The 22,480-nt window shown below is 36.9% G+C and overlaps 1 protein-coding gene across 3 annotated transcripts; it reads left to right on the top strand.

Moving 5' to 3' along the window:
• The first annotated feature begins 452 nt into the window (after window positions 1–452).
• Window positions 453–21,307, top strand: HAT1 (histone acetyltransferase 1). 3 transcript variants are annotated; one of them, XM_027678556.1, is made up of 11 exons: window positions 453–548; window positions 1,464–1,535; window positions 4,169–4,244; window positions 6,027–6,147; window positions 11,564–11,743; window positions 11,979–12,100; window positions 12,601–12,705; window positions 13,040–13,146; window positions 15,744–15,895; window positions 17,121–17,237; window positions 20,913–21,307. In XM_027678556.1, exons 1-11 carry the CDS (start codon window positions 542–544, stop codon window positions 21,078–21,080), a joined length of 1,227 nt encoding a protein of 408 aa, XP_027534357.1. In that variant the 5' UTR covers window positions 453–541; the 3' UTR covers window positions 21,081–21,307. The 3 variants fall into 3 exon arrangements, with proteins under 3 accessions (XP_027534357.1, XP_027534359.1, XP_027534358.1); XM_027678558.1 differs by lacking the exon at window positions 453–548 and adding an exon at window positions 570–589; XM_027678557.1 differs by lacking the exon at window positions 453–548 and adding an exon at window positions 622–820.
• The last annotated feature ends 1,173 nt before the right edge of the window (window positions 21,308–22,480 follow it).

Here is a 22,480-nt window from a genome sequence, read left to right as displayed (position 1 = left end):
GTGTTCAGCACAAATCCAAAACACAGCCCCACACCTGAAGAAAAGTAATCGTTCTATCCCTGTTCAAAGCAGCACACAGAGTAATAATCTGTGTTACAAGCGCATGAAAAACCAATCCCTTGAAAGAAAATGGCAGAAGTATCCTTTACGTGGTGGCTGTAACAAGCGGTTCAGCAGACGGATTTTTATTTATTTATTCCCTAACGCTAAAGCTCTGGTTGTTTGCTCGGCTGCAGCGAGGCCGTGGCGCTGGGCCGTGCGGTCGGTGCGTGCGGGGGGCGCTGAGGCGAAGGGCGCTCGGCCGAGCGAGCAGACGTTCCCGTCACACCGCGGCCGGGACACGTGCGACCCGCGCCGCCAGCATTGCGCATGCCCGCCCCCTCGGGGCAGAGCTCGAGGCAGCGCTGGGCATGCGCGCCGCACGGCGCAGCCATTGGCTCCTGGCCCGCTTTCGGCGGGCGGAAGCGGAAGCGCGTTCGCTCGCGCTTACTTCCGGCGGGCGGGCGCGCGGGTTGGTTCGCGCTGCGCGGGCCGCTCGGACATGGCGGGTGAGGCCGGGACGGGACGGGGACACCGGGGGGCAGGGACGGCCCGCGGTACGGGGTGTGAGGGAGGGGAGCACAGCTGCCTCTGCCGCCGGCCGTGTCTCTGCCCCCCCGGCTGCCCTGGTCGTGCTCTTGCTGCGGGGCGTCCTCGGGCTCACGGCCCCCGAGCTTCGTAGTGCTGAGCCAGAGTATATCTCCTTGTCCGCGAGTTTCTTGGGGGTGGGCAGGGAATTAAAAGCCCGAAATTGTTTTTACTCCCAAGTTCACTGACTGAAGTAAGCTATATCAGAACTTTCTGGTGATACTTCTGGAGTGAAGGGGGCTGTGTTCGTGAAGCACTTGGAAAATGCCATCAGTGAAACGTCTTCTGTGCTGGATTGCGCTTTGGAAAACAGACTAAATGCAGATCGCTTGCTTTTTTTCTCCCACATCCGCTCTGGAAGAGCAATGGTAGCCAAATAATTGCCGGTGGTTTACATGCCACTGCAGTTCACGAACACTTGTTTGTGAAAATGACTTAATGCAAACACTTAATGTCCTGACGGGTTACTTAACCAGTTTCTTTTAAATAACATATTAGACTGAATTCTTAATTTCATACTTACGTTTTAAAATATACGTTTAATTGGTAATAACTTATAACACTTGCTGATTTTATGGTAACGTCTTTAATTCTCAGAAACTAAATGGAGAGATGCTTGTTTTCTAGTTCCAGGGAAGTGTTTCAGATAAATCTTTATGTTCTCCATGTTACCACATTGTAGCATATTGTAGCTTTTCCTAATCTTACTTGTTCAGTGGTTTTGTGTTGTGTGTTTTCTGTGGTTTTACAATCCTTTTTCTAATATGATATTTGAGTAATAGTGACACATAGACTGAACACCTCTTAAACCTTAAAAAAACCAACTTTTTCTTCAGGACTTACTGCTATGGAGAAGAAGCTGGCTGAATACAAGTGTAATACAAATGAAGCAATTCAGCTGAAGCTAGGTAATGTCCTTTTTTAAATGCTGTACAATTGATAATGGAGTATTAGTACCTTCCTAAGAAATGTTCTTATACTTAATTTCACCCAGGTATTAATATGTCCTTGTTAATGTGAGCATGCAACTCAAGAAAGAAATACATGGTCTAGTTTGCTGAGATTACCGGAATTCAAGTACAGCTGTAGAAATTCAGTCCTATCTCTGCATGATAATCAGCACTTTATTACCATGTTACCAGAGTGCATTGGAATTACATCATCTTATTTTCTTGAAGCATTTGTTATATTCTTTGCTTCTGTAATCCTTGTGACATGGTGTAGTCCTAAGTATGTGTTGACTTCATGGTGACCATAGCATCAGAACTAATTTCTTTAGGGTTACAAATATCTAATTATATGTTTTTAACATCTTTCCCTTTCCTCTTTCTTTGATGGGAGGGGGAAATAAAAGGCTAAAAAGTGTTGTTGGGTTGGGGTTTTTGCTGCTCTTCCCCACCGACATCTGGATTACACAAGATATTTTTAGTGAAATTTGTTTAAAATCTGAAGAGAAAAGATACTAATCTTTCAAGAACTGTTTATTGCTCTCTTTAGCCAATTTGCTTACTAGGATACTTAAAATACAGAACTCTTGGTGGACTTGCTTATATCTTAAACTTACGTGGAGCTGTAATAACTTGAAGAATAAGGTATATCTCTAGTTTTTAATCTTTACAGCCCCTCAACTATTTGTTCCCTGGAGCAGTACATGTACCTTAATTTTTTAAGGAAGTTGAACTAATGAACTTGTTAAGCACTTTTCAGAACAATTAGCAATCTGTTCTGTACAGCTTAGTAGCATTTTCAATACACAATGGCTTGTGAGCCAAAATGTTGTTATAAGCAAAATACTTAAGTTTTTCAGCCACTGTATTTGTGAATATTTCTCTTATTCTGAAACATTATTTCAAAGAATAGACCGAATGTTCTATTTTTCTTTTCCACCTTTCAAAAGACAAAGAATTAGAGATAATGACGTCTGAGTGAAATTTGTCTAGAAATCCAAGGAGCTACTATATCAGGTTTTTAATTAAGGTACCCATTGTCCATTTCAGCTAAAATTTTTTGCTTTTTTTCTTCCAGGGAGTTTAGATGTTCCACATACAATTTATGTTAAGAGGAAGATATGAGATGCTACAAAGTTGTACCATTTAAAAAAGTACCAGACATTACGTGTTTTTCATGGGATATAAAAGCAGTCATACACTATCATCTTCAGGGTCTTAATTTCTTCTGAGAATTGCTCTTTGGTTTTTGTTTTGTTTCTCCTTTGTTTGCTTTCTTTTAACACTTGTTACTTTGCCTCAAATCTGTTGCTCTCTGAATTAAACCTGAGAAGGCAAGAGCAACCATCTCCTTTGCTTTTGAGAGGGTCAGACTTTTATCTTGTCACTTGGACGCTCCTCATTTGCATTTTTCTCTTTGAATAATTCCTTTCTAATATTATCAGAAAAAAACTTTTCTTTGTCTCTGGTTTTACTGGAGTAAAGCAGCAATGAAGCTGTAGTTCAATATTCCACATGCTTTAAAAAAAGAGCTGTAATAGCAATATTAACTCTTGCAGCATTGTGTGCTCATGCTAATGCAATATCAACTCATTCAGCATTACAAATGTGTAACAGTTGTTTTGAGCTACCTGTACTTTGTTAGTGCGACCGAACTATATCTTTAATGCCTAAGTTAAGAGTTACAGCCCTTCCAATTCTAGGCATTTTTTTAAACTGCAAATACACAGAATGTTTAGGAATCAAGTTTCCCAGTATTTTAAATTTTTTTTCCTACAAAATCCTACTTTAATCTCTAATTTCATCCACTAATAAATCATATACTTAATGATGGAAGAACTTCAGTCATAATTGCTGTGGAGCAACTGCCGTAATTCCATAAGCATGAATAAAATGCTTGTTCAGTAAGTTACTAAGTTTGAATAGTTGCCATTATAGTGAATGTTTTTACATTACCAGAGAAAGCCATGTTTATTACCAGGCTTTGAAGAAAAGTAGAGAGTCGGGAAGAAAAAAAATCACTAAGTGTTTTGGTAATATTGGTACGAGTACTAGTATAATATTGTTGCAGCTGTTTTGTATGTATCCATGCTGATTCTCCAAAATTTTGACATGAATATAAATGCACATAAACATTTCTTTCCAGTCATCTCTCCATGAAAATCATCTACAGTGAAGTGTTCTCACCTGCATCTAGGAGAAGAATGACAGAAGGAGAAGGCAACATTGATTACATGATTGATGTGCTTATTGCAGGAATAGCCAGCTGGGCAGTATCCTCAGTGTTCAAGATGAAGTTAAAGGCAGAAATATTCAGGAGATACATGTATGAAACATATATGTGTATGCATCTGGGTCAATTTCGTAGTTTTATTCTGATTAGTGATTTGACATCCTGAGATCAAACAACATGCACCTAAATTGTACAGGATGTCATTTCATTTGTGTGTCAGCCTGATGTAGATAGTTTCTTAACTGAAGTTGTCTGTTGCAGAAGAATGCATGAACAGCTACCAGGGCAACTGTGGATAAACAAACCAAAACCGATGACTTGGTCATGCACTTTTTTTCTTTTTTCTTTTCCCCTGCCTCAGTTCGCTTTCCTGAGGATTTGGAGGATGACAACACAACATTTAATCCAGAGTACAGCCATCAAGTGTTTGGAGATGAGTAAGTTAAAGTTTCCATAGTCAAATTAATTGGTCCAGAAGGGAAGAGTTGCTTCCAAATTGTTAGAAAACAAGAAATCCTGCTGTACAGAGTACAGGAGGAAAATCACTGCCCTACTGCTGCTGACCACACTATTGCTGATACAGGCAAGGACACTGTTGGCCTTCTTGCCTGCCTGGGCACACACTGGCTCATGTTCAGCTGCTGTTGACCAGCACCCCCAGGTCCTTTTCTGCTGGGCAGCTTTCCAGCTGCTCTTCCCTAGGTCTGTTGTGCTGTAGTGGTGTTGTTGTGACCCAAGTCCAGCAGCTCAACATTCCACCCAACTTGGTGTTGTCTGCAAACCGACTGAGGTGGCACTTGATGCCCTCATTAAGGTCATTGGTAAAGATATTAAACAGGACTGGCCCCAGCACTGAACCCAGGGGAGCACCACTCGTGACCAACTGCAGCTGGATTTAACTCTGTTCCCCACCACTTTTTGGGCTTGGCCATCCATCCATTTTTTTACCCAGTGAACAGTGCACATGTCCAAACCATAAGCAGCCAGTTTCTCCAAAAAAATACTTTAGAAATGGTGTCAAAGTCCTTACTAAAGTCAAAGTAGAAAAGTATCGTTTCTTCTATTTCGAGTATGCTGACTTAATTAGTACTGTAGGGAAGTCAGCCACTCTGTCCCTAGTGCTGAAGTGTCATTTCATATTTTCAGTAGAGTGATATTCAACAATCTGGCCATAGTTAAAAACATCAACAACAACAACAGAACCAACCTACTAAGGAAAATCCAGATGTATGTTTCTATGGACTTCTTGAAATAGTTATGTTTCTTCATTTCCATTTCCTTTTGAAAGCATTCTGACTACTCCAATTAGGATTAACTATGTATATTAATTGTAATAAATTAGTTACGCTATTACACATCTATTGCAGCTATTATTGACAATAATTATAATTCTAGTAATGGGAGAACTCTCCAATCTGTTAGTATAACTAACAAGCAAATCCTTGTTCTGGAACTTCTATTTCAAGTTTTAAATTATGAATGTGCTATCATAAAAGAAAAATCCCAGTAAAAAAAAAATCAGTTATGCTTTAAAATAACAAAAATTGACCTGTTGCTTTGTGAACACTACTGTTTTATCGAGATTTTTGCTAGAAAAAGAAATCTCTGTACTTTATAAGAATATAGGGTTTGTGTTCAGGCAACTCATATTTTCAAAGTGTAGAAAAGGCTTTTGTATTTTTTTTTTTTTTTTGCATTTGCTCAGTTCTGGTGACATTGGATAACTAAATAGAAACTCAACCAAAATTTGTCTACATATTGCTGTGTCTCATTACCTGTGTTTTGTACAGTATAAATTGCAGTAGTTTATTCCAGAGTGTTATACTACACTGCAAAGTAATTTCTAATAAATGTGATTGATCGACTCATATAGATACCTGTTAAGGAGTTTAAGCTATTGAAAAAACATAAACACGGTGTTAGCTATTTCAGGTATTAGCTACATCTCTCCTGAGCTGTTACAGTAAGGGCAGAGACATTGCCTTGCTGAGTTCAGAAACATCTTGTATTTCTCCACTAGAGGAGCAACACAGTAGCAATAGTTTAAGTCATTGTCTCTGTCTGGATAGTGCACATCCAGTTTGATTCCCTTTTCCTATTAGGAAGCTTACTCTACCTTACTGGGAAAGATGATGTGAACTTCCAATGAAATGAAAGCACTGTGATGTGAATATTTTGCTTTGTGTAGAGTTCCTGATTGTTCTTTTCTTCTTTCTCAGTGAAATTGCTTTTGGCTACAAGGGGCTGAAGATCCTTTTGTATTACATCGCTGGTAACCTGTCGACGTTCTTCCGCATTGAATACACATCGAAAGTAAATGAGAAGTTTGATTGTGTGGAGGTAAGTGCAGGTGTGCTTCTACCTTTGACATGACATTTAGAAGGTTTACTTGGGCATGGACAGGAATTCTAGGTTTAGTAATATCCCACCAAAACATGGTTTAACTTAACAGTAAACAAAAAAAGCTTCCTTTGTTGCTAAGCTGTAAAAGAGCTTTGGACCTCATCTGTACGTTTTCCCCTTCTTTGACTCCAGTGCCATCAAAATTGTGTCAAGCAGTACAGTGAGACATGAAGTGCTAATACCAAAGCCAGTTCCACAGAAAACCTCTCTACTCAGCAAATCCGTATTTTCACGTTAACTGAGTCCATGAGGAGGACTAGCATTGGTGGGTTTTATGCTGAAGAGAATTCAGTAAGAAGGAAAAGGAGGTTTCTGTAAGCACTTCATGATATGGTATGTGTGTCTCTTTAAATGTGGAGGACAAGTGAGGCAGAAGAGAGATTATAAACTTGTGGACAGGTATCATGTGTGCTTTACATCTTAAAGGAATATGATATACAGTTATCTGCTGGGTTTTTTGTTTGTTTTTTCTATTTTTGCCTACAGGTTTTCTGAGCTTATAGAATACTTGTAGAAAAGATTTATTTTCTCTCCTACTGTCTATATGCTCTCAGAATATTCTGAGAATATTCAAGCTGTATTTAAGTTACTAATTTCAAGTTCATTGGAGTTTATTTAAATAATTGCAAGGAAAGGCCTATTGTAAAGGGAGAAATACATTGGAATTACTTTGGTAAGTGAATTTTAAAGGTTTGTCCTTCCTTATTCTGAAGGTGTTTTAGAATATACTTAGTTCAACAGGCTAAGTGCCTGGACATGTCTGAAATACTTTCAAGGCTAGAGCAACATATCTTAGGAGTGAAAGGTCATGTTTTTCAATCTTAAGAAGGTTTTTGGAAATAAGGGAAAAAGGAAAGCTGTTGGCGATGTAGTAAACATTAAAATCAAATGGTCCAACCTTTCACCAGTATAATTTCATAATTATCACAACAGGAATCCACACCATAGCACCTTTTTACTGACAGTCTATTTTCTGTACAAATGGCAAACCCACTTTACTTTTCTGGAGGTACAGGCAAGGTAAACAAGGTCTGTCTTGTCCTAAGCATACTGAAACTTTTGATTGCTCAGAGTCGTTGCTTTTTTCAAGCCCTGTTTCCTATACTGAATTATTCCTCCAATTGATTAAGGGATTGAGGTGAAGACAAAAAAGAGGATCATTTTGAGCGAGGCTTCTGTATGCTTTCCAGAGCATTTACAGGCTTTGACTGGATGGGAAGAATGTGGTTGCTTACTCTGTGCTTTCCTTGGTGTTACTAACACTGTACATTCAGATAGGCTGCTCATATTGCTGTATCTAAACCTATGTAGAAAAAAAGACATGGCTGTAATCAATCTTGCTCTCATTTGTATTTGCCATCAGTTTAACCACCTTAAGGTATGAATGCATTTGCAGAGATTAAAACATAAGCTGTCATTACAGCAGGATGTTAATTTGAATGCACATTAACATTTATTTTTTTAAGTTAACTGTTTGTTTGCTGATCTCTGCTCCTTGAGGATAATTATACTAAGAGGCAGATTTATCCACCATGCATGACAGATAATCTTTGTGCTGTGAATAGATGGTGTTTAGGAAAGGACAACAGTTTCTGCCTTCAACATAACTGGTTACAAGTAAGATATTGGTTTTAATGCTCCACAAAGTTATTCACAGCTTAGGATTTTGTATATAAATACCCATACAAGCCCATTCAATGGCAGGTGGTTTTATTCTGTGATATTAAATTTGGTTTGATTATTGCTAAAGCAGCTGCTACAATCCCTGCTAGGGACTGACAGAAATACTTATCCCAATACCTCTTCTTTTTTTTTTCTCTCCGAGATGTTTTTGAATAGGAGGAAAAGATACGATCCTGAAATGTCAAGAGACAGAACTCCAGTCATATTTATACATCTGAACATGGTTTAGCTCCATCTTTATTGAGGAAGGCTCAGCAAAGTATAATTATGTTTTGAACAGAAGTTGGCACTTCATTTAATCAAAATAGACAGAATTTTCCCTTGGGTGAAGTTGATTCTTTCAAATATCTGAAGAGAAGCTGCTTTCTTCTAGTGTAAATATTAATAGCATTGACCTCTGAATTGCTGCTTTGAGATTTGCAGCTGTTCCAATATTTTCCTTTTCATCTGCATTTTATGATAGAGTGGAGGAAAAGTATTTCACTAAACTCTATATATCTTGCTTTGCAGCTAGTCTATAAATGTATAGACTTTTATACAAAAGTTAATGAAAAAGCGTTATTTTAATAGTGGCTTATTTTTCTTTCTTTCATGTAATACTGCTGATCACTCCATTGCTCCCCACTGAAATACATGCATGTAATTGTTAGAGAAATTCAGCTTTTAAATATGCTTCTATAATTATTTTAAATTCAGTCACTTTGAAACAGCATCTACATGGTATACAAATGTCATAGCTGCCTGTTAGTACAAGAATAATCTCTATATTAAAATTATCCAGACTCAAATGCAATGTACAAAGACATTACCCATTTAGACAGTCGTACTAGAAATCAAGTGTAATTACAAGCCTATACCAAATTCCCTGTCATCACCACACATGATTCTGATTATGAAGGTAATACATTACAGGCAGCACTTCCATGAACCAAAAGCTCAACAGTTCTTGGCTGGCTTAATTCAGGGGTTTGCATGCTTCATTGTATGTGGCTTTGCCTATGTTAAACATTGTTGGAGTAGTCAACAGGATTGTTTTTCTGAAGAGAAACTTATGTGCCATTGTGTGAATCCATTCCTGTTGGTAAGATATGAGTGAAATTAAGCTCTCAACAATAGCAAGGAAATACACAAGGGAAGGCAGTAAACAAATTCTGGTAGGTCCTTGGATTATGAGCACCTCAGAAGGGTTTGGAAAGGGCCTACAAAGTAATTAATGTTTCTGTTAAAAAGTACAGGTGTTAATGAAACATTATTTTTTATGTTGTTGATATGTCAAGATTCCAGTATTCCAGGACTTGCTAATTGAAAATTGGATCACTTAAACTTCTGCCACCACTCCAACTGAGGATTCTGGGATTTGCTCTGTAAGAGAGAGAGAAATCCTGTTAACCCTAAAAGTAACTGAAGACTATATTTTCATTTCTTAAATTATGTCAGATCCCATTTCAAGGGGAGAGAATTTTTAGGAGGCAATAAGTGAAAATATGTTTTAGTCATATAGAACCAAGAAGTATTATCTGGTGCTTTATGTGCTAAGTCTCTGTCATCTTTTAATCCTTTCTATTTTTTTGAAAGTAAGATTTTTCCTTGGTGGCAGCCAGTGATGGATGTGTTATCTTACAGGCTTTCAGCAGGTGAAAGTTTGGCTTCCTTCTCACCGCTAATGAAGAAAGTTACAAACATGAGGGGAAGCAAAGTTACTTAATCATTATTTATATGGTACCTCATACTGTGTATTCACCTTTTTTAGATAGTTTCCACATAGCCTGAGATACTGAACTGATGCTTGGAAGTACTGTTTTAATTCTAGATTATTTTTACGTGCCTATTTCAGCTATATAAAATGAGTCACTATGGATTCTTAGTTGTGGTTCCCTACAGCTCTGTAAGCAGTGCAGACTAAGATCTGCTTAAACAGTGCATTTGCATGGTTTAAAAAAAAGTAATTTCTAAAATGTATTCCATATAAATATATAAAAATTCTATGTTTTTTAATGTATTTCATTGATTCTGAAAAAATGGCTCATTTTACGTAATGCACTTAAATCAGTAAGTGTAAAGAAAATGTTTTAGTTAATATTGGTCTGTGAAGAATAGCAAAGGCTCCAATAAATTATCTTTGTTTTGAGAATGAAATGGATGTAAAGACTACATGTTTTAACTTGGTTCTTACACCAAGTATTGTAGAGCTGTATTTTAACTGCTTAATAGCTCTCTCTCCAAATATAAATATAAATGTTGGTAGTACCAAACCATTAAGAATAAAACTTGTTTGTGCTGAGCCAAATCCATCTTTCTCTACAATAAAACTGTAACTGAATGATAAAGTGCTATTCATTTGCAGGTGCATTGCTTCTACTTAAGGGCCTATGGTTGAAAGGACAGGAATTAGTAGCATGTTGTATTAGCCTTTTGTAGTGTATTTTGTTCTAAGCATCTTAATTTCCCTGTTTTGAATGCTAAGTAGCAAGGGTCTTGGTTTTGAACTAATACCCATCATGCATGTAAACGGTGTGAAAGAGCTGCTTAGTAAGTTAACACAAAGTGTTCTTGTGTCCGTCCTTGTGGAAATAGATACAATACAAACATTACAGCTGAACTCACGGCAAACTCCATTAAGTAAAAACCTGGATTCATTGTCTAGAGGAAAGTTTGAATTGAATGTAAGCTCATTTTGTTGAATGTAATGTCAGGCTTTTAGGGGTTGTATTGAGGAGAACGGTTTTGTTAAGTTGAGACCAATTCATTAAGTTTTATTGCCTGGTGAGAAGCAGTAATACGTTATTGTGAAACTTCATCAAATATTCATGGTTAAAAAGAAGTAGTAAATGTATTCAATCAAGTGGTCTTCTGGGGGTCTGAAAAGGATTATGAAGTCTGCTCAGCTGATAGTCTCTAACTTTCACTTTGGTTATCTGAAAAGAGTAATCTCTGAATTAAATTTTGGTGTCAGAATATTTTGTCTTCCACAGTATGTTAGACTACAGGTCAGATTTGCTGACAGTATTCTTAAATTGTACTATTTTATGTCAAACTTTGTTTTCCAAACTGTCTTTTATTAGAATGGGGGATGTGGTTGTCTGAGTTTGTAATGTGTTTTGCAGCTGATCCTGTAGACAGGCATTTCAAGCAGGGGGACACAAGAATGCAAGAGTGTGCTGGCTGTCACTTTTCTGTTTGGGAGCTAACATTTTTGATCTTTGTGCCTGTTTCTCTGCTTAGTTCTGCATTACTTAGTAGTTATTGCAAGCTGCTTGTTTGGGAACCTGAGTTCTACAAGGCTGTGTTGCATAGCATAGTCTTGGAGAATTGCTGTCTGGAATGTGCTGCACTTACAGAATAGCTATCAGCACACTTAGGCAAACTTGGACAAGTGTAGCAATCTCTAAACATAATAGTGTTCATTAACTTATGCTGTAACCAAGAGGTTTTTGATGCTTACAGTGGCTGGATTGTGACCTTTCTGATTTCACCAGTGCAGCTTCTTTACTTGCTGGAAGGTCACCACTGAACAACAGGAATGCTTCCCTTCTTTTTTTTTTTTTCTTTTTTTTTAATTACTAGTAGGCCATATCATCTCTCATAGATTCATTTCTTATAGCACAATAATGACATCAGTGCTTTTTTTTTCTCATCTTCCACTGATCCTGCCCCTTTGTGTAATCTGCAGGCAGATGATGTTGAAAGTAAAATTAGAGAAATCATTCCGCCTGGTTTTTGCACAAACACAGATGACTTTGTCTCTCTGCTGGAGAAGGAGGTCAACTTCAAGCCCTTTGGAATGCTGCTACACACGTATTCTATCCATAATGAGGAAGCTGGTGAAGATATAACATACCAGATATACAAGGTATGAAAAATTAAGTTTAACTTCTGCTTTTGAGCAACCAAATGCAATTTTATTTTGCAAGGATGCACTTTCTGAAATGATTCAACTATAGTATATAAATACTATCATTTTATCCATTTATTAATCATTGTAAACATGCATTTTTATATCCGAGAATTTAATTAGGTTTTGCATATTTTTTTTCCTCTTACATCTGTGATAGGTTTCACCTGACTTCTCCTGGCTTTTTCCCTAGGCTGACATGACATGTCCAGGCTTTCGAGAATATCATGAAAGGCTTCAGACGTTCTTGATGTGGTTTATTGAAACTGCTAGCTTTATTGATGTAGATGATGAAAGATGGAACTACTTTCTAGTGTAAGTACAGTTCTAAAGCAACAGTGGACCTTATTACCTCCACAAAGCCTGCATTTTAATTGTGACTGGCCAATTATTGGAGCAGTATAATAATATTTTTCCCAGGAAAGAAAAACCATTGTTTATGAGGCTTGAGTTTTCCCCCATTATGCTTTGGGAAAGCTTGAGAATAGAGCTGAATTAAATGCTGTTGTCCGTTAGAGCCCTGAATGTAGGCTTAAACAGTAAAATGAGCTTTGCCTGTGTTTTCTTTTACTTGCCACCTATTCATCTTTATAATAGGCAAGTGCACTGAAGTGCTGTAAAGAGGCCTGATTTATCCAAGTTGCTGCACACCAATTAAGTGAATTGTACATTCAGAACATAGCAGGTGTACCCATTGGGCCCTCACAGAGTAGCTTGCTGACACTGAAAATTCAGTTGGAGAATGGAAAAGAAAATGGACACTGCATGGGAGCGCGACTGTAATTGACCTGCTTGGCTTTCTGTTTTATCTGCAGATTTGAGAAGTATAATAAGGATGGAGCTACGCTCTTTGCGACCGTAGGCTACATGACAGTCTATAATTACTATGTGTACCCAGACAAAACCCGGCCACGTGTAAGGTAATTGGCGGTGTAACTCGTGCCTTGCCTTTTATTTCAGAAGAGGGAACTGCTGAAGTTCCCAATACTTGTTTATAATGGTGTTGATTTGTTTAAAAAAATCCCCATTATTAGCTGTCTATGCACTGATTTATTTCATTGTTTCCTTCTTGAAGCAGAGGGAATCTCAAACAAGTTTGGAATATTTAACAATTTTAAGACTCTGTTGAAAATTACATTTTAACGTTAAGTTTGCTACACATACTTTAATCCAAAATGAAATACCATTTTGTTTTTAAGACTTCATATTTGTAAATGCATAATTTGAACTGAAAATGCATTCCTTTGTCTGTAGTCAGATGCTGATCTTGCCACCATTCCAAGGAGAAGGCCATGGTGCTCAGCTGCTTGAAACAGTTCATAGATACTATATGTCTTCTCCTACAGTACTTGATATAACAGGTTTGTGTTAAATTTTTAACAAGCAACTTGTAGCATTCACAGGTTGTTAGCCCACAAGGTAACTCTGTGTTCATTTGTCAGAATTACACAGCCTTTTGAAGATTCAGCTTCTGCTCAGTCCAGCATCAATAGTACCCTGGTTTACAGAAGAAATGTATATAATGTAGCTCCTTAAATACTTTACTTAGAGAACAGTACACAAGGAAAATTCCATCCCTAGCGTGAACAGATTACCAGCTAATTAGCCATTTTATTGTGAGATACACAGCTGAGTTTGCCAAGAGATCAAGCTTTGTCAAATTCCTTGTTCAACTTCCTTCTGTTAGCCAAAACTCAGACTTCAGGGGGCACACACTCATCTAACTAAAATAGCATATTAATATTAGTGTGCAAGATGAAATTTTACAGACAGTAAAAGTCCATAGAGAACTTGTGCTCCAGGAGCACACATTGCTGGCTGAAGGCATCTGTGATATTACAGCTGTGTGCACAAATACCTAAAAATAAAAGATTGAGGAAATGGCAAAGGGGATGAAGGGTGGATGTGCATAACAAAAATAACACTAGAAATTGCCACAAGTGTTACATCTGTCCTATGGTTTCAAGTCTAGCATAGGAAGAAATATAGTTGAGGCACAACTTGACCATTCAATTCTATGTGCAGTCTCATCTTGGTTAGAAATAACTCCCAATTCTAATTAAAACACAATTGACTGCTTACTTCATAATGCATTGTTGCAGCATAATCATAACAAAAGGTAATCCACCTCATAATTTTAATCCAGTTCATGGGAATCCAAGGAAGTATAACTTTGTTTATGCAACAGAAAATCATCTGCATCATGCATTTACTTTTTCCTTTTAATAGTACAAAGCTTTAACTGAGGATTAATAAAGTCTTAACATGGTACTGCATAAATCATTTGACATATGCATGGCTCAGTGCCTTAAGTACAGGGTTGTAGCAACCAGTAAATGTGCACTAAAACAGGGTTTAATTTTTTTATGGAATGAAGCAGGAGAAAGTTTACAATATTCTACATATCATTCAAGGCTCTTACAGAATTATTTATTGTCCTTTTGGGCGGGAAATTCAGCTGGGCAATCCTGACATTGTCAGGATATTTAGTTACGTGTCATCTAAAATTATGAAGTAAAGCCTTTAACCTTTCTGAAAAGAGTTAACCTCTTGGAAAGAGCTAACGATGTATTAAAAAACTTCGGAGTTTCACATTTACAACAAATATTTTGTTCTGCTTATACCTTGTCATGCTGACACAAGCAAAATGTATGCTGATAGTGCTTACTGTACAGAAACTGCCTCATGTTTCTCTTAACTAATCTGAGCTCAAACGAATGGAGTTAACTTTAGTGCACCTTCTCCAATCTCTTTTGTAGAGTAAGTGCTATAAGGTTTGCCATACGAGATTAGGCCACTCATGCATAAAACATGTGAACTGAAACAATCATCATAAGCATCCTCCAACCAGCAAAATAGTTGTGCAGTGCTGCACAAAGGTAGCAAAAACTCCTATCCCAGTCCTTGGTAACTTTTCTTTTTTCTTTTTGATCATCCTAAAACTGCAAATTTCAACTATTTACAGTGTTCCTCAAAACTAAAGAAAAACACAGGTGGGGTATAAGCTGGTTAGCAATAAACTCAACAAGGCTAGTTCAGGCGAAAATGAGGGCTGGGGGGAAACATGGCCCTGCTACTTATTTGTGGTGAGCCTGTCTAAACAAACAAGGAAGAAAGAAATATATTCACAATGTTGTTCATAAATAGGAACAATGTGGATGGGACCACTTTGATGTTAACTGAGGCTAGGTCTCAACTTCGGTGTTTTTTTCTTAAAATAACAATTTTGATAGCTATGCTGTCATTTTAAGCAAAATGGAAGTAACTTGAAATTGTGGTCAGCTTTTGCTTAGGTGCTTCCAGCCTTTTAATTTTGGATAATCGTGTCCTTTGGGTCTTTCTACCTTTTCCCATCTTCCTTGTTAACATAGACTATAACTTGTGGTCAATACCTGTCTTCAGCTAGCTTACTTGTGTACAGTAGGATATTTTCACCACTCTTTGTCCACATAATTTATTTGTGTTTTATTAGTTCTACCACTCTGTCAAATATAGAATAGACGGAGGATATAAGAAAAAAGGTGTTATACACAGAGCAGTCTTCTTTTCCCAAGAAGTTAAATGGGATTGAACATGTGTGTTGTCAGTTTCTTACAAATGCACATAATATAAAACTGTACAGTACTGCATACACAAAATATTGCAAGTTTCTCTTTCCGTGACCTGCTTGATGTCTGCTGTCAAACACCTAAACCTTTGATAGCAGTACTTAAAATTAACTAATTAAACAACACAGTTGTTTATATCACAGAATCACAGAATAGTCTGAGTCGGAAGGGACCCACAAGGATCATCGAGTCCAAGTCTTAAATGAATGGCCCATAAGGGGATCAAATCCACAACCTTGGTATTGCACTGATGAATGCTGTGTCCGCTTTTGTTGTCCATAGTTCCTTGTAATTACATGACAGAGATGAGAAAACAAATAATGCTGATAGGCTTTTTTTATTCTTCCTAGCTGAAGATCCATCAGAGAACTATGTGAAGCTAAGAGACTTTGTTCTTGTAAAGCTCTGTCAAGATTTGCTGTGCTTTTCCCCAGTAAAGTTAATGCAGGGTTTCAGTCAAGAAATGGTGACGGAAGCTCAACAAAAATTGAAAATAAATAAGGTACTAAATCAGAACCATTGTAGTTGGACATATTCTTATCAAAGTAATAGAATAACAATATAAACTTAGAGATGGAGACTTGGAATTTACACACTCTGGCTTATTTTGACAGTTTTTTAGGATGTATCTGGAGAGACCTAGCTATTGGTTTTAGATAAATGCCTTTTTTACTTACAAAAGTCTGTTGTTGTAATAGAATTTGACATGGTTTTGATGTCTTTCAAGTATATTTATGTAAATAATAAATGTTGCTTTGGGAATAAACACCTAAGTGGTAAACAACTGCTACTAAGGCAACTCTAAACACTTGGAGAACTGAACAGGTAAATTGAAAATTAAATTTGCTGGTAATCTCAGTAAGTTATTAAACTCGTTTGTGAGTATGGTAGTGAAATGGCAGAGTTGCTTACTAAAAAAATGTATTCGAATGTGGTTTAATGAAAACTTTGAGGCTTGAGAGATGGGGAATGTGAAGCCATATTCAGATGTGTTCATGAAAATGGTATAGTTTGTATAAGCCTTCTGTATTTTAAACCTGAAAGGATAAATGTTCAGTTTGTTTTTTTTAATGGTATAAAAACATGCTAGTATAGCAAACAAACCACCTTATTTATACTTGGTCCTAAATTCTGCTTTCATACAGATACAACTTGTGGGGTTTTTTTCTCCCCAGATGTCATACTATCAGATAGTGATACCAAAAGCACTTCTGTTTTTCCATTTACTAATTAATTTTCTTCACTAGTAAACAGAAAACTTTAAATATTTTTGTTTCATTTTCATATTTAGAACTTCGGGGGCCTTCTGAAGGGCAGTAGGTATATGGGGATTATTAAAATTAGCAAAGTAGGTACTGTTTGATATTGTTTAATGTCACTCTAGTTCCAGTCCTTCAGTTCTTTGAAGTATTTTTGGATTCTGGTTTCTGGGCTTTCTGCTGTTTATTAACAGTAGGTCCTTGAAGCACCTCTACAGCTGGCGCAACACTTTGAGAGACTGGACACTGGCTGCATGGAAGAAAATGGTTTTGAAGTTAAAAGAAGAATGTTTATTTATTTAACCCAGCTGATAGGAAGATAGATTTGACAGAGGCTCTGTCCATGCCTCTGGTTGTCTTCTGATAGGTTGAGAAATTATTCTAATATTTCAATATTTCTCCACTTTGAGTTCTGTTGAGTGACCTCTTCATTCAGACATGGTTTTTATTCTCCTTTCTGTTCATTAGCAACACACAAGACGAGTCTATGAAATTCTCCGATTGCGTGCAACAAATATGGGGGATGCGGAACAGTCCAGGAGCTACCGGTTGGATGTTAAAAGAAGACTGATTGGCCCCTATAAGGTGTATATAACTTAAGTATCATTTAATACTTTTTTCAAGGCTAATTATACTTGATTTTACTTTCATTTCCATAAATGTAGTTGATGCCAATTATGTTGCCAATCAACTACTATTAGTTATGCAGTGTTCAACTGGCACGTGTACAGATGAAGAGATCTACTACATTGCAGTGCTGAAGATCTGACTGTTTCCTGCCCAATTCCAGCAGGAGGTTGCTATTAAGCTTATGCTATCTAGCTACAAGTGGCATTGTGCCCATGTAGGTTTAAGGGGAAAAAAATTGTCAATTTCTTGAAAAGGCTAAAAATATATCTTAAATAGGCAAACCAAAATTTTGAAGATGTAAATGCTGTAATAAGTTTATACTGCAGACTAGGTAATAGTTTAGGTTCCCGTTCTACTTGTTAGCTAGGTCTTAACAAAACAACTTGCTAGAAGTAATCAACATAGAACTCTGTGCAGATGGAATATACAGTAATTTCAGCAGTAAAATCCAAGCAAATACTAAACTAGGTACAAAGTAATTTTCTTAGTTCCTATTAATTATGGGTTCCAGGATCTTCAGTATAGTTGGTCTGTGTTGCATAAAACTGACCCTTTGACATACAGGTTGAAAAAATGATATCCTAGTTGCTAATGGCATCAGTCTTTGACTCTTGATGAAAAAAGACCACAAATAAATCCAGATTTATTGCTATAACTGGCACATTAGCTACTCTCATCAATTAGGTACTTGCTAAGCAAACCAAAATCCTGTTGAAAAAAGAGTATGAGGAATAACTCGATTAGCTTGCAAACCTTCCTAAAGCAGCACTTACCCTGTTATACCACAATACCAAAACTTTGATTGTAGTCATGTTGGGATTATGGGGGCTGTTAGCAGAAATGAGAGCCCAGCACTGTATTAAATACTTGTCTGATCTGGAGATAATGCCATGTCATGCTGAGTGGCAGAACCTTAATCAATACATTTTCTTTTTCATGAGTGTCTTGTCTCATTTGTTAAATTTCACTCAGTGTCCACTACAAATAAGGTGATTTTTCAGCAAACAGGACTATTACGTGGTTTCAGTTCATTCACTCAGCACTGAAGTCCTGTGGGGGAAATGCAAAATTCCCAATAAGCAGCTTCAATTCTACTGCTTCCAGCAGGTGTTTCCACTTCAGTCTTTGCATGCAATAAATGCACAGATAACGAATGGATTTTGTATTGCTAGATATGCAATATTACTACTTTAGAATATTGCATTTCTAATTTTTCTGTTATTTCAATGAGGTTTCAAAGGAATCCTTAAAGCAGCCAACACCTTTTTCTCTGATTTTAAGTTTCATGTTCTGAAATAGTCATCTTGTTTGTGATAGTTCTACCTAGTAAACAGCTTACTCATACACTCATTTTAAACAATTTCCAATAAATTTTAGTCACAGTGCTGTTTTCAAAAAATTTTCAGAAATAAAATTAACTTTTAATATATAGATGGTAATTTGGAGGGAGGAGGAGCAAACTTTAATAAACAATCAGGAATATTACTGCATACTCTAATACTGGTATCATTTTATTATGTGAAGCATATGATAGCTTCATTTTAATAGTGCTGTATAATAGAATAATTCTAAATTGTCGCTACCTTAGTAGAAATGGTATTGCATCTTACAGCTATTTCCTGGCTAACAGTAGCAGTAATAAAACTATATGTGGAAACTTCAGGGAAAAAACATGTAATACATCTATTCTCATTGAAGTCTTCACATTAGCAAGGTTGCTAAACATACTGAGACTTTTATGTATATGGCACCACTAGATTGGAATGACTGATACAGCAGGTATGTTGCTCTCTGTATAAGCAATACTAATACAGGAAATAGAAGATTTGTTATATTAGTGAACAGGGCATCACTTTAAGGTAGTTGGAGGGTGAGCAGCTTGTGAAATTTCTTCGTTTTTGAAGAACTCTGCTTTTGATTAATTGATGATGATTTGATTTTGATATTAGTGGACTGTGCTCGTAGACATGTCTCCCTGATCATGTCTTTGTTCTTCATGTCATCCCTGTTGGAAGTAAATACCACTGCTGTGCTGATACTTTGTTTGGGTTCACTACTTCAACAGAATATACTTTTCTGCCTAGCCCAGTAACTTGCTCCCTAAGAATCCTCTTGAAACTGCCCAGGTAAAATGTTACTGATGGCAGTTTTCAGAATCTTGTGTACCTGGATATGCTGGTAGTATATTTGGAGGGAAATGGATATTGGAACAACTGGTTATCTGAAACACACAAAGGGAGCTTGCTTTTTACCAGGAATCTGGAACTTAGAGATGGCCTAATGCTACAGCATCAGATGTAATGGGCATTTAAAAGCTGACACCCTTTTTTCAGAGCTAATACTTATAATCTAAACAGACATTCCTGTTAATTAAGCAGACCTAGACTTAGAATAAGAAGGTTTTAGTTTTTCTACTGATGGAAGCTTGGTCAGAAGGTACTCATCTCTGTTTTGATTTGGGCAACTCATCACATGTTTTGAGTATCTTATACATTTTGACTAGATAGAGCTAAAAAGAATCTAAAACTTGAACATCTGTGCTGCTTTTGACATCATTTCTACAAGGAAAGGTTTCTTGATTGTTGGCAGAAATGTACCTGGAGGCCTTATCAGGACTTAAATACAGAACCTCCTTTTCTGAACTGAACTTTGCCTATCTGTGGAATCTGTGGGAGATTATAAAAGCTTTTCTGATCTTACTCATTTACAGTTTACTGTGGTCTCCACTCCTCCTTCCTGACCCTCAGCATCAACCACAGAAAGAAAACAAATATTCCTGTCAGAGATAATTGTAAAATTAGAGAACAGAAGGAGATTAATTTTGAGACTGATGGGTAGAAATAGTTGGGTGAAATTTTCTTGATTCCATAGGCTTTGCAAAGATTTATTGATAAGATGCAAGGCATACATAATGTCTTTTTTTAATGAAATGTTGAATGACATTCTGCTTTTACAAAGCAAGAGAAGACTGAAGAATGAGAAGTACCTGAAGAACTATATATTCAGAAATAGATATCAGCTGTATAAAAGTATATCTGGGAAAAAGAAATACAAAAGCATTTTGAAGTGTTTTTAAGAAACAGGTAAAAATATCGCATGTGACACAGCAAGGAGAACTCATCTCCTTGCTGTACAAATACACTTATGCTTGTAAATAATCTTATTTCATTTCAATGTTGTTACTGGTAGTCCCTAACAATTATTACTTGAATAATTTGTAAGAATTTGTGAAACTTTTTCTGTATACAGGAGGCTTAAAATTAATTTTTGATAGTTACGGGGAAATTAGTTGGCAGTGTGATTAATGTCAGTGTAGAACTAAATATCCTGGTCATTTTTCTGCAGTCAAGTTTTTCATGCCATACATCTTCAGTAGTAGGTGTACTGTTAGACTTAATCTGTTTGGTTAAGGAAAAAAATCAAAACCACTTTTCACTCACTAATTCATTGGTAATACAGAAACTATAAGGCTTTAACAGAACAGTTGTACTAATCAGACACTGTTACTGCATTTCTTGGGATTAGGGACATCTTAAAGAACTAGATACTGAAATTGAATACATTTTAATGAAATACCATATTCTTGATAACTATTGTTGTGTTCAAACTGCTATTTGTTTGATTGCTTAGAAAAAACAGAGAGAACTTGCCAAGATGAGAAGGTGTCTAAGACCAGAGGAGATGACTAATCAGTTGAACCAGATAGACCTAAACATGCAACGTGAGCAGTTAGAAGAGAGCTTCCAACAGCTTGTTTCAGATTACCGAAGAGTCCTAGAACGACTTGCACAAGCGTGAGCATCCTGCCTGTACAGGAACTTGCAGATTTCTATACAGTGTTGTAAAGCACATCCTTAATTGCCACTTAACTGCAAAAAATCTCATGTGACGTTTTAATCACATTAAAGGTGACTTGTGTTTCTGTGCATTTTGAATATTTTCTATTTTTGTGTTGTAGATTTTTAAATGTTGTACTTTAGGTTTGGGGGCACTTCTTGCTGAAATAAACAAAGTAGATTCTCAGATACAGTGTCACTTCAGTTGTATGAATTTTCTTTTACCCTTCTGTTTTGCATCAAGACTTATTAGATACCTGAATAGGAAGTTCATATATAAATTTAAGCAATCTCTTAAATTTCTCCTAACTTGATTCTCCTCAGGCTGTTCTGCTTGGATGCTCTCGTACAGCGTAGGGCCTGTGCTCTCTTGGGTGTAATGTCACACAAGCAGGTTACGAGAGTGGTTCTGTGCTCTCGCTGGTGTGCTTCCTGAGTACAGGCTCTTTACCTTTTCCTAAAAGTGTATCCTGCTGCCATAAGCTAACAGACCCTTTCTATTTAAGCCTCTAAAGTGCCTTGAGCACATTCTTTTTCAAACCCCCAAATTCTCAGGTTCATAGTTTTCAGGAAAATACCTCACAGTTGGGGAACCAGCGAAGACTTTGTAAGAACTCCGATAGCTCTTTTACTAGTGGAAGAAACATAAATCTGTAGGAAGCAAGTGCCTTTATATAGTTCCTTGAATCTACTCTGCTATCTATTACTTTTCAGGCTTCAGGTTAATTCTTAAATATCCTGTCTGTCCTCCCTCAAAGGAATAAATTATGGTATCTTTTCTGGTAGTTCAGACTTTAGAGGACTTAATCAGAATAAGAATCATTGAAATTTATTAACCATGTTTCATGGTCCTAATAGGATTCAAGTCCAGCGTCCGAAACTGGAGTTTATAGATCGACTGATGTGATGTGGAGAAAATGTAGTTTTCTTTCAAATATTTAGAATCTACGCAGGGGGGGTGGTGTATTTTCTGTTCTTTTTAGAAATTTAAATTTTTTTGGGTTAGGATATCTTGTCTATATGATACGTTTTTGTAGTATTCAAATCTGTCATACTAATCAATAGTAACAATTGTTAGAAGACCTTCCCTGATTGTAGTAGTAAGTCTGTTTTTGTTAGATTGGTTTTGGTTTCTTATTAAACATGTTCAGATGTTGGTGATAAGCCAGAAGTGGGAAAGCTGAACTGAAGAATTGTGCTTAAATTTGGTTCCTGCATAGAGGTCCAGGATGCCTCTGGGGAAGCCTGCACTAACACTCCCTGAGCTGCTGGATTATTAAGGCTGAAGCCACTCACGAAGAAGCTTAAGCCATTTAAGAAACTGTAGGACTGACAAGAAGAAACACTGCCTAATGGACTGTT

This window comes from Neopelma chrysocephalum, unplaced genomic scaffold (assembly GCF_003984885.1).
Source record: "Neopelma chrysocephalum unplaced genomic scaffold, ASM398488v2 Primary Assembly neopelma1_44, whole genome shotgun sequence".
Lineage (NCBI taxonomy): Eukaryota > Metazoa > Chordata > Aves > Passeriformes > Pipridae > Neopelma > Neopelma chrysocephalum.
The sequence above is the reverse complement of the archived record's forward strand: the minus strand, read 5'-3'. Positions and strand labels throughout refer to the sequence as shown.